This window comes from Thalassophryne amazonica, chromosome 20, assembly GCF_902500255.1.
Source record: "Thalassophryne amazonica chromosome 20, fThaAma1.1, whole genome shotgun sequence".
NCBI classification, from domain to species: Eukaryota; Metazoa; Chordata; class Actinopteri; order Batrachoidiformes; family Batrachoididae; genus Thalassophryne; species Thalassophryne amazonica.
The window spans coordinates 34,804,388-34,816,824 of record NC_047122.1 but is presented as its reverse complement, the minus strand read 5'-3'; the positions used below and the strand labels follow the sequence as shown (position 1 = coordinate 34,816,824).

At 43.2% G+C, this 12,437-nt stretch overlaps 1 protein-coding gene across 1 annotated transcript in view; it reads left to right on the top strand.

Moving 5' to 3' along the window:
- LOC117502009 (TGF-beta receptor type-2-like) overlaps nucleotides 1–12,437 on the top strand; it is a 48,127-nt gene that overhangs the window by 22,564 nt on the left and 13,126 nt on the right. The window contains exons 4-5 of the mRNA XM_034160989.1: nucleotides 5,562–6,340; nucleotides 7,122–7,263. Of these exons, the coding sequence (XP_034016880.1) occupies nucleotides 5,562–6,340; nucleotides 7,122–7,263 (921 nt within the window). The remainder of the gene's footprint in view (nucleotides 1–5,561; nucleotides 6,341–7,121; nucleotides 7,264–12,437) is intronic.

Genomic DNA, 12,437 nt, shown 5'->3' with positions numbered 1-12,437 from the left:
ATTCATAATTACTGTAAGCCCCTTGACAGATGCGTCTGTAAATTCAGGATGTTTTGACAAATTAGGATGATTCTTCAGAACACCGGCTGTGTTTGTGGTTTGCACTGCGGTGTTGCATGGCATCGTGCCATGCTAAGCTAAGATGCTACGTGCAGGACACCGGCCAGTCACGTTGCACAAGCCGCTTCTGTGATCATGGACAGAACGTGACAATGTGTGGCCGCTGTTAACAGGACAGCTGTGACCAGCTTTGGTGTTTGTGTTATTGACCAAACTGAGCTAAACCTACAGCTAAGCTAAGCTAAAGGCAGCCAGCAAGACTGTTTTCCTGTGGGCAAAAAAGACAGCAGTGCCATACAGTGGAACAATAATTGTTAAACACAAGTTAATGAGTTTGAATGTAATGATTCTTAAGCTAGTAAATAATTTTTTATCCAAAGCCAAAATATGGCTATTGGGTATTGCGAAGACTTTGCGTTCGTCCCTCTGTCCTTCTGTCTGTGCTCAGCATAAGTCCAGTCCTATTACTGCCAGAGTCTTCAAATTCACAGGGAGCATTCTTGGGACACAGACCTTGGACAAGTTCAAACATGGGTAACCTTGACCTATTTTAAGGGATCAAAAGGTCACATTCTGTTTCCTAGTTTTATGCTCAGTTTATTTTAGCATTGTTATATTTAAAAGATAGTATTGATTGGAGTGCGATATGCCCTTTAATATTTGCAAGTTCAATGTATTTCATCTTAAATGTCAACAGCTGACAAAAACACACCAGAAATGTACATACATTTGAAATGAAACTGTCGTGGGGGAACGTACATTTTTACATTCAGTTCACTTTTAGTAATTTTGAATATAAGCGTGAAACATGTCCTATGCAATGTTTTTGTACATATACAACCTTAGTAAATGAGGCCCCTGGTGCTTTCTCTCTTACTGTGTGGTTGTGAGGCTTGGATACTAACTGCCTACCTAAGACGACATTTGGATGTCTTTGGTCCTAGTGCTTTTCAATCACGTGAATGGTCATTGTAAGGGAATGTCAGCTACAACCTTCTGGACATGTGTTTCTCTGTGCATGATCCAGGAAGCAAGTACCTGTATTAAGAGCCCCAGATGGGAAAAGGGAAAAGGCCACCCACCTTGCACCTGCGAGCAGCAGATAGATGTTTACTTTTGAGATGTGGGGATGAATTGGTTGTTTGCCTGGGTGGTTGCCATCCAGGACCCAAAGCAGTTCTATAGTGTGGTGGTTGTTGGCAGTTTCCAAAGGATATGCAGGGATGGCATTGTGCTTGAGTACTAAAACTTGAAATAAATGCAAAGATTGCATAATGTTTGCTGATAAAGATCAACTAATTCAGGTGAGGTTACTAGTTCTTTTTTCCATCATGTTGTGAAATTTAATTTACCTTACCTGTAGCTTCGTATCAGCTATAAATGCTGTATTTAAAGAACAGCAGATGGTGTCACATTTTCTCTTATTTTCACCCCATGAGTGCAGTTGCTGTCACGGGAAAATAATTCAGATGGCCCCCAATGATGTATAGTATCACCTTCACAATTTATACCTCTCACAGAACAGTTTTAGAGCATTTATTATTTCATACTTCATATCAGGCCTTGGGTAATGCTTTCTGAAGGAGGCAATGAGGCACAGTGACAGATTTGTTGTGAGGAATATCTTCTCACTTCACGAAAATCAAAACAGACTTGATGGGGCCATGTTGAGGATTTCAGACATGTGGTTTCCTGTTTTGAGGAAAAATAGTCAGAATCAGCAGCGAGTAAGGTGCCTTCACTTCCAAAGACATGCAGGTGAAATGAATTGGTGACTCTATATGGACTGTAAGTATGAGAGAGGTTAGAAATCCACCTTCTGTCAAAAAGGACGCAAGTCACGAGGACCTCCAGATGGCCTCCCAAACGCTAATGCTGCAATACTTTTATGAATATTAATAATAATCCTTATGATAAACTGCTTACGTGTGTGGGTCTGTATGTGGCATGTCCACAGAGAAGGCGGCGGTCTCTGCATACATAGTAGCTTTCTGTGTGTATAAGCCACCACCAAAAAGTGAAATGACGGGGATGACAAAAACTTAGATGAGCTGTTATGCCAATAAATCACACAACAAGCCATATTATTACAGATATTTGTAATAAAAAGATAACAAATGAATCAATCGGTCATGCTAATGTTAGCCATTAGCATCATGCTTTGTAATTCTACAGACTTATAAAAGATGGCATCGTTTTAAAGACACATGAACAATTAAATCCATCAAGAATTATTGCTTTAAGGTACTCACCTTGACCACGTCGTCTGCCACGGTCTGAAAATAAATACAAATAAAACATCTTTTTCTTCTTTGTGTTTGTTGTCAGATCAGCTTTAGAGGTGCATCAATACTCATGGTATTTGTAGTATTGCCTGTAAAAAATAATTTTCACTTGTTCCATAACTATACAACTAAAGCAGTACTATGAAATACATCACATGGAACACCAGGAAGTCCCACTAGTCTGAATGTTAACTAGTCTGAAGGTTCAGGTCAATAAATGAATTTATTACATGCCTGCGACATTACACGCACTCTGATTGGCTGATTACCGGTTGGATATTTTCCCATATCAGTCCGGTTACCATGACAATCGGTCCGCAATGTGTATTTTTGTTACAAACCAGGAAGCTAAAACCGCGATTAGATAAACCAAGTTGGACATGAACGTACTCCATAAATATCTAAACAGCATCAGAAAAAACACAGATTGAAAGCTTACCAGCTAATGACCAGACCATCTGTTAAGCTAGTGGAGGTGAAGAAAGCAAACGAGCCCAACACCGTCAGCAGCATAGTCAGGCCATACTGTAAGCTTGTGTGTTTTTATATATAGATAGATAGATAGATAGATAGCCATATAATAAACAAATTGTTAACCTTGCTTGCTCGGTCTGTACTGTCAACACCTCGGTCTGATATTTCCCCATACAGACCTCTCGCTCGGTTAATAATCCTTTATGATGCTAAGTTTCAGTAGGCTGCACTACTAGCTGTATACATACATGTGCTTTTCGTTTCAATTAAAAAAGACGTTTCTTTCATCTCTGATGTGAGAGTGAATGTTACGTGAACAAATAAAAACACATCGCTTTGTTTTTAATTTCGCTGGTTATAAAGATGCGCCGTACAGTGTAAATGTCGTACTGAATATTCCATAATTAAGACATTGGCATTTAATTCAAATGGCAATTATCCAACATTTGTGGGTGACTCTGTGAATTGCAATGTTTGGCTTAATTTGGAGTACATATGCACAGACAAACGAGTGAGCCTTCAGACTAGTGAACCTTCGGACTTGTGAACCCTTCCCTGGAACGTCAACCACAAGCTTTACCCATTCTTAAAAAAATAGGATTTTCTAAAAGTTGGTAATGTCTGTCGCAAAGCTGTGTAGTCGTTCTATTTTCAGCTGTTGTATTGGTTTCACTCTTTTAGTATGTTGTGTCCAGGGGTATATTTATACGTCTTGTTTTATCGCTGTAGCTCCAAAATTAGTGCTATAAACACAACACGAGAATAAACTTCTGGTTGCCAAAGCCTTAGCTGATCACCCAGACACACCGCCTCTTAAAATATGAGAATCAGACATAAACTATAATGAGACACCACATGTGGTTGACTGGGTTGTGGTTTGGAACAGGGTTGCTTATACTGACCAGATGCTAACTTTAGCATTGTGATTCTTATAGACAGTCCAGTGGGAATGGTCAGGTTCCTCTGTTTTGAGAATACTGCCTTACCCTTAGCAATATGTGATACAGTCTGCTCAGACATAATTTGAATCATGTTGCTTTTAGTTATGGAAAACAAGTGATGTTTATATAGGCTTCATTAAAAAAAAAAGCACAAGTGGAACAAGCGAAATCTGAGACTTAAGACCCCACTCCTCCTCCATTTGGCCCAGTCTGGTCCGATTCTCAGTGCATCAAATAGTGATGTTTCCTCAGAGTTCCTCTGAGTCACTACTGTGCATGCATATCGAAGACACCCTGTGTAATGATACATAGAGAGTTGAGCTCTCAGCTTCAGCAAAACCACTTGAGAGGTTTTTGTGAATCTCTGTGAAGCTCTCTCTCACGGCTATCTCCATCTTACTCTCCCTCTCTTAGTTCAGTCAGAAACAGTTAGTGCTCTGTCTTCCACCCACCCCAAAGCAGTCTACAGTGCAACTTCCTAGTGTACAACCAAAGCAGTTGTTGTTTTCAAGCCCACCGCTCAAGTTCTTTCACTAGGGACTTGCACTCGTGTGTGCAGATGGTTGTAAGTTCTTCATAGACCCTGAGGCCCATGTTGCCAGTGCGTATAACCGGATTCCATAGAGTGATATGGATGAGAGTCTGCAACGCCCCCTGGATGTAACACCAGTTTACCACAAGTTACATACATCTCCAACCAAAATTGGTATCCATTTATGGTTGACTGGGACAATGGAGAGGAAATGTTTTGTCCAAGGACACAGGTAGCATGACTGCCAATCGAACCCAGGTTGGTCGTCTGACACGTGTCCCACGGAGATACCTGCGCTACATTGTTGTGCTGATCTTAAAATGAGGTGTGGTCAGGCGCAGTGGTTTTACTTTATCGTGATGCAACAGAAAGGGATTGAGACATAGACCTCCAAAAACATGGTCTACAGTTGCCAGATATTCATACAGTGTAGTATACAGGTTCAATTTCAATTTTCAATTTAATCAGCTTATAAAGCGCCAAATCACAACAAAAGCCATCTCAAGGCGCCTCACACAGAACAGTTCAACATAAAAATTAAAATAAATAAATAAAAAAGTTCAAAAACATAATTAAAAACAGAAGTAAAAGAATAAAACAGAAAAAACTAAAAACTATTCATAAGAAAGACAATAAAAATAGGTTTTAAGTCTTGACTTAAAAATGTCCACGGACTCTGACTGCCTCATGGTTGCAGGAAGAGTGTTCCACAGAACGGGTGCACGATAACAAAAAGCTCTTTGACCCACTGACTTCTTCACCGTGGGAGCACAGAGTAGTCCCACATCCTGCGACTGCAAAGCCCAGCCGGCACGTAGGGTTTCACCAGATCGGCCAGATAAGACGGCGCAAGTCCATGAACAACTTTATAAGTCAATAACAAAATCTTAAAATCTGCTCTCACAGAGACAGGGAGCCACTGTAAAGATGTCAAAATGGGTGTGATATGTTCAAACTTTTGCTTTGTGTCAAAAGTCTGGCAGCAGCATTCTGAATCAGCTGAAGACCCATAATGCTGGACTGCTTGTGCAAACACCTACAACAAGTTATGCCGAAAACACATCATGACTAATTCATAACTGATTACAATCTCTTTGCGTCCTGTACCTTACTTTGTGCTCTGATTATGAAAAATAGCTACGTAGAGTTGGGCATGCCTCAAATGCACTTGCAGTATGCGCTTGTGCAGCCAAATGTGTTCAGTGAAGTCTAACATCTATGTATTTATTGCTTCATATGCTCATTCAGCCTTTTTTTTTGGGCCCTCAGACTCAATGGACTCCCAGGTGGTGGCGGTTATCCTTGTGAGCCTGGTTCCTCTCCTGGTTCTGGCTGTTGTGGTCATCACTTCCTTCTACTGCTATCGGGTCTACCGGCAGCGCCAAGCCAGTTCCAAGTGCAAGAAGGGACCCCCGCTGGATTTTAGTGACTCTCACGCCATCATGATAGATGACAAGTGTTCAGAGAGCAGCTCCACACATGCTAACAACGTGAACCACAACACGGAGCTGCTGCCAATTGAACTGGATGTACAAGTTGGAAAAGGGCGCTTTGCTGAGGTTTATAAGGCAAAGCTGAAGCAAGGCTCATTGGTCAGCGGAGAGGAGGGCTTTGAAACAGTTGCCGTCAAGATTTTCCTGTATGAGGAGTACGCCTCCTGGAAGAATGAGAAAGATGTCTTCTCAGATGCAGATTTGAGACATGAAAATGTGCTTCACTTCCTGACCGCAGAGGAACGGAAGCTGCAGAAGCAGTACTGGCTGATCACTGCCTACCAACCAAGAGGGAACCTCCAAGAATACCTGACGCACCAGGTTGTCAGCTGGCATGACCTGTGGCTGCTAGGGGGTTCACTGGCCCGGGGTGTGGCACACCTTCACAGTGACCACACCCCCTGCAGTCGCTACAAGGTGCCGATAGCGCACAGAGATATCAAGAGCTCCAACATCCTAGTGAAAGGTGACCTAACCTGCTGCCTTTGCGACTTTGGCCTCGCATTACGTCTGGACAACTCTCTGTCCGTGGATGAGCTCGCCAACAGTGGGCAGGTGAAGCAGTGAAATCCTAAATGTGTTTTTATGTGCTTTCACTTTGGCTCTAATCCTCTTGCTCCTGTGCTTTTAACACTAGCGTATAATTCTCCAAAGCCTGAAAACATGAGAGTTATAAATCAAGCTTTTCATTTCTTATCCTCATCAGTCAGGGACACCATCGCTAAACGTTTGGAACTGATTATCTCTTAGCCTCAGATGGATAATGCTGTCAGAAATGGAGCCATGAGTGTTGTTTTCTTGTAGTCACAAGACAAACAGGCTTGATTGATTCTTAATGAAGTTATTATGCTGATGTAATAGGCCTGAGTCATTTCAGACTGTGTTATGAAAATGAGTCTTTATAAAAAGGCCTCAACCTTTGCTGGTTCGTGCACCTAACACATTACAAAGCCCTTGATGCATCTGAAGGAAATGCCAGCGAACACATTTCCCAAAGTGGTAATTATCAAAAGACAAGGAATTTATTGTTGGGTTTTGAGTTACGTTTGTTTTTCCAATTATGTTACATATCAGAGATGTTTTGATTCCAGTAAATGCGATATGACATTTTGTTACAGCACAAAAATACCTCCCATCATTTGAATAATGGAGGTAAATACCAGATACTGCAGAGATAGTCACTCGGCCAGATACTCTCAAGTCAACACCTCCTGTTTGTTTCAAGTGCCTTAAAAGCATTGTAGTAAACCAGCTACTCTTACCTGTACCGCTCAATGCAGTATGGTATTTATAGGATTTTCAGTGCTCATGGAAACCTTTTGTCTAATTTTCACAGGTGGGTACAGCCCGGTACATGGCCCCAGAAGTCTTGGAGTCCAGAATAAACTTGGAAAACATTGAATCTTTCAAGCAGGCTGATGTTTATTCCATGGCTCTTGTATTGTGGGAGATCACCTCCAGGTGTAGTGCACTCGGAGGTAAGATCACACACAGTAGGTTGAAGGTTTGATGTGTAGCCTCCTCTAACAAAACCATTTAAGACTCAAGATCATGCTTGTGTAGTAGTAGAAACGTGCTGCATAACCATAACTAAAATCCAGTGCTGTGTCTTTCTTTACATAAAGACGCACCTGACATAAGTGGGTTCACAATGCAAGTACACCCTGCTTGCCTTCACCAGTCATGGAAGAATACAAATGCTCACCTTGCTCCTGCACGATTCATCTCTAGGAGCTTTGTTGTCTGCTGACCACTGGTGCGCACAGATAGATTGGTGCTAATCTGTTAACACACCAGATTTTTTTTTTATTAAATATTTTTTGATTACGACAGCAGCAGCAGTACCAACAAGTCAAGGTCTTGCTCAAAGGCACTACAGTGTAGTTATCCTGGATGATGACATGTGGCTTTCTTAACTATTTTTTCCTGTTTCTGACATAAGATGGCTGTTTAACTGGCCGGTGACATGCTCCTGTTACTGTGTACAAAAAAGTCACTCGTGACCTTTAGTTAATAATAGAGATAAGTACATTTTTCTTGCTAAATTAGACATTAGCCTGGTTCATTGGGGGTAAAGGAAATCAATAGGAGGACTGATTGATGAAGTTCCCTCTTGAGCCTCTGTAACTATCCTTGGAAATGGTGCGGAATGAAAAATTGCTTCCATAGCTTGTTTGACCTCGAAGGACGACTAGCACAGGGCCGACTTCGACAATTAGAAGTGCAGTGGCCAACTTTGCCGCGGGGTCGTGTACTTGACAGGTAGGACTTTGTGACACAACGTTTGTGTGTCCCATCAATCACGTTGAGTAAAAAAAAAAAAGGATCAGCCTTCATATAACTAATATGCCAACACTTATTCATTCTGTAGTTTAAGAAAAGGTCAGAATATGTGAACAGTTTAGTGTTTCATGTCTGCACTTTATGGTTGCATCCTGTAGTGTCTCTGTGGTCCAGTTTGTCGCTGTGTCTTGTCTTGTCTCTGTTGTGTCACAGCAGTGATTGAGAGCCGAGTTTCAGCACAAATGGTTGTACTTTGGCTTTTTCCTGTTTTGCCCTCGCAGCACCCCCAGGGGGCCTCTTGAAGTGTATCACACGGTTATGCTGCACAAAAGTCATGTGAGGAGAAAAAAAAAAGTCCAATGACCCATAATCCTCCTTGCTTTTCCTTCCCAGCAGCAAAAATATGTTCTGTCTGTGGGTATACTTTAGAAAAGACTGTTTCCTGTTTTTCAAAGAGCACAGTCCCAAGACGTGTTGTTTTTGTATGTGAGTGGAAGTCTGTTTGGATGGATGCCTCACTCGTATGATGATGCTTTGGGCATATTGCGGCCCAGGCAAGATTCATATTGCTGTTTCTGGATTAAACAAATCCAGAATTCACTGCAGGAAGATTAGTGTGGCTTTTAATGCTTTGCTCTTGATGAGGTTTGAGGACTAATTGTGGAGTAACCTTTTTTTTCCATCCCATTCAATTTGCTTCCATGCATTTCATTACATTTAGGCCTCAACTGCCTGAAACACGAGCAGAAGGAGAAAACTTTCAGGCTCATTGCACGGGAACTTTCCATCCCCAACTTGCACGTCACCCCCTACCCCCTCCCTGTCACATCTTTTTCTTCTTGCCCTGCGGCAGGTGAGCTAGCACTTAATTACTCTCTGGCTGCACCACGGCGCAGCATTACTCACACCAGCGTAAAAGGACAGTTAAGCGTTAGGGCGAGTGTAGATTTATTGGACAGGAGAAGCAGACGTCCAGTGTAGCCCGGGGTGAGATATAGACTAAAGCAACTGGGACAGATGGTGTGTCTTCAGAGTGTCGTTCCTCATGCTGGTCTGTGGAACTGTATTGCCTCCCTCAACGTCAAGGCTTGACACCTCTCTGAGACAAGTGGAGGAGTGAAACTTGTTCTGGGAAAAAAAAATCACATAATGATGATCACATAATCATGATGGGCTCTGATAAAGATGGAAAGAAAAAGCTGTACATATGGGATGCAGCAATTCTGTTGAAAGCCAAGGCATATCATTACTGGCAGAGATTTGGCACCTTTTCTTGGCAATCTGTGGTGCATGAACAGAAACGCAAAGTGCCAGTTGTTGTGCCCAAAGGGGCTGAATTCAGTCACATAAATATTTGTGGGCATGATGTGGAAGAAGAAATAAGACCTATTAAGGCCTTGAGACCCCTGTGGTGCAAGTGCTGACCTCCAGATTCCATAGCATGGCATGAAGCTATAGATGCCTGTCCGAAGCAAGTTACTTCCCCAACCAATTCTGGTACACATTTACAGCCTGGTGGGTGGGTTGAGACATTGCAGATGAAGTGTCTTGTCCAACGACATAAATGGGTATCATGATCCACAATCGAACCCAAGTCTTCATATTGGTGGAACACCATCTTATCCCACTCAGGTATTTGCTGTTCGTTCCTTTGTGTTGGATAGAAGTTGATGTTGTGGTGTTTGTAGAATTTGAGTGTCATAATAAGAGTAAAACTCCTGTTTACAGAGTTCAGTGGTTTCATGGTGTTAATCTCTTGCTTATTCTCAACTGTCATGAGGATGCAATACTATCCAGGGTGGTGAGTCACTCATGTGAAACCACAACTCACGACACTTAAGACACAATATGAACACATGCAAGCACACAGTCAGAGGGAAGCGCCTCAGGCCATCATTATCATGACTGAGGTGAAAGCTCACTGTTTCTTCTTCTCTCTCTCATTTCTTCTAATGCCATCTGCATGCATCAGGGCTGATCAGCGGTTTACATCTCAGCAGCATGCTGCCAAAAAAGTCTACTGCAGCACCAGCCAGGCAGTCATGAGGCATCATTGTGCTTCCTTTATCCTTCAGGAAAGTGGAAAGATCAGCAGACCTATGAGAGAAAGAAACGATGGATTCAGGCATTTTTAATCTCATCCCGAAAATGTCTCTCCTGTATAATTTAGCTGTTCCAGATTTAGGACTTGGAATGACCGTGAGGGCGTTCCTCGGGCGGGTGGGGCCGAGTAGACGGATAATAGCAGAGTGGTGTAGAATGCGGCGCTCCCCAGAGGGAGCGGTTGGGCAAGAGTGGAGAAAAGGAGAAGTTAAAGCAGCTGCTGACCAGATGTCAGATCATCAGCTCATCCAAGCCTGCAGGACCTGGTGACCTGGTGTGTGTGCTTTCTGTCACAGATCATGTGTGGGAACAGCATATAGGTTTTCAAATACTTGAGTAGTGAAGGGCTGGTTGCAAAATTTGTCACAGAATTTAACATAGGTTTCTGTGAGGTTAAGGCAAATGTTAGGGAAAAGTTGGTGTTGGCATATGAATCTCATCACTGACAACGATTCGATACACTACCAGCGATACGGTACATATAGCGATACATGATGATACTGACGATACGATGCGATACGATTCATCCCTGTTCCCGATTCGATGCGATTTGATATGTATACGAGGTCTGTCAATAAAGTAACGGTCCATTTTATTTTTTTTAAAAATTATATGGATTTGAATCACGTGCGATTGCATCACACAAGGTTGAACCCTCGTGCGCATGCGTGAGTTTTTCCATGCCTGTCGGTGACGTCATTCGCCTGTGAGCACGGCTTGTGGGAGGAGCGCTCCACCCCCCTCGTCGGATTTTTTTCCTGAGAGAAAATGGCCGAACGCTTGGAGCAGCGCTACTGCATTAAGTTCTGCCAGAAACTTGGCGACAGCCAGGCAGAAACTATTCGGAAAATCCACACGGCTTTTGGAGATGAAGCCATGAGCATCACACGGATTAAGGAGTGGTACAACCGGTTTAAAGACGGGCGCGTAACGGTGGAGGACGAGCCGCGCTCCGGTCGGCCATCAACGAGCCGAAATGACGAGATCGTTTCTAAAGTGCACGCTGTGGTTATGCGGGATCGTCGTGTGACCGTCCGAGAAATTGCACAGGAAGTGGACATTAACAGGACTTCGGCACATTCCATCGTGACGGAAGATCTGGGCATGAAACGAGTGGCGGCGAAGTTCGTGCCAAAGTTGCTGACGGCGGAGCAAAAGCAACATCGTGTTGAAGTCTCACAGGACATGCTGGACTCCATTCACACTGATCCCAGCTTTATGGACACTATAATCACCGGAGATGAGTCCTGGGTGTATGGGTACGATCCGGAAACGAAATTCCAGTCGTCACAGTGGAAGCATTCCACGTCGCCAAGACCGAAGAAGGCGCGCCAAGTGCGCAGCAAGACAAAGGTAATGCTGACTGTTTTTTTTGACTCCCGTGGTGTGGTACACCACGAGTACGCTCCACAGGGTCAAACAATAACAAAAGAGTATTATAGGGATGTCCTCCGTCGTCTACGTGATGGTGTGCGGCGCAAGAGACCGGAGTTGTGGGCCAGAGGAAATTGGCGCCTCCACCACGACAACGCGCCAGCTCATTCCTCTCATTTAATTCAGACTTATTTGACCAAAAACCAGACTCCGGTGGTTCAACAGGCACCTTACTCACCTGACATGGCCCCTTGCGACTTCTGGCTCTTCCCAAAACTTAAAATACCATTAAAAGGAACCCGATTTGAGACAAGAGAGGACATCATGGCTGCGACGACGGCGGAGCTGCGCGCCATCCCGAAAAAGGCGTTTTTGGAATGCTTCCAACAGTGGCGACACCGCTGGGAGAAGTGTGTGGAGTCCCAAGGAGAGTACTTCGAGGGTGATTAGGTTTCCAACCCTCCAGGTAAGCCAGTTTTTTTTTCCCAGCCAATGGTCCGTTACTTTATTGACAGACCTCGTATGATGGCGGTTCATTTCCTCACAATGCCATATGATGCGATTTGGTGCGATTCAACATGATGCAAAGAAATTATACCAAAAATTTAAACAGAAAATAAGAAGCTGCAATTCAGTATGGTACTATACTGGCATACTTCTTCTTCTGATTCTACTAGAGGCAGAGAATTTGTTTTACTCCTTATAAGCAGCAAATTTAGCAGATTCAACTTAATGGTGTGTTTACACATGGGCAGGGTGCATTACGAATGTCATATTTGTGTCATTCTTGGCACATTCCTGACATTCTTAACGTGACTTAACACATCCGAATAGGTTTCTTAATAATGCGTGTTGGTGCGTGATATTCGTGATTTTCGTGAAGCATGTTTTT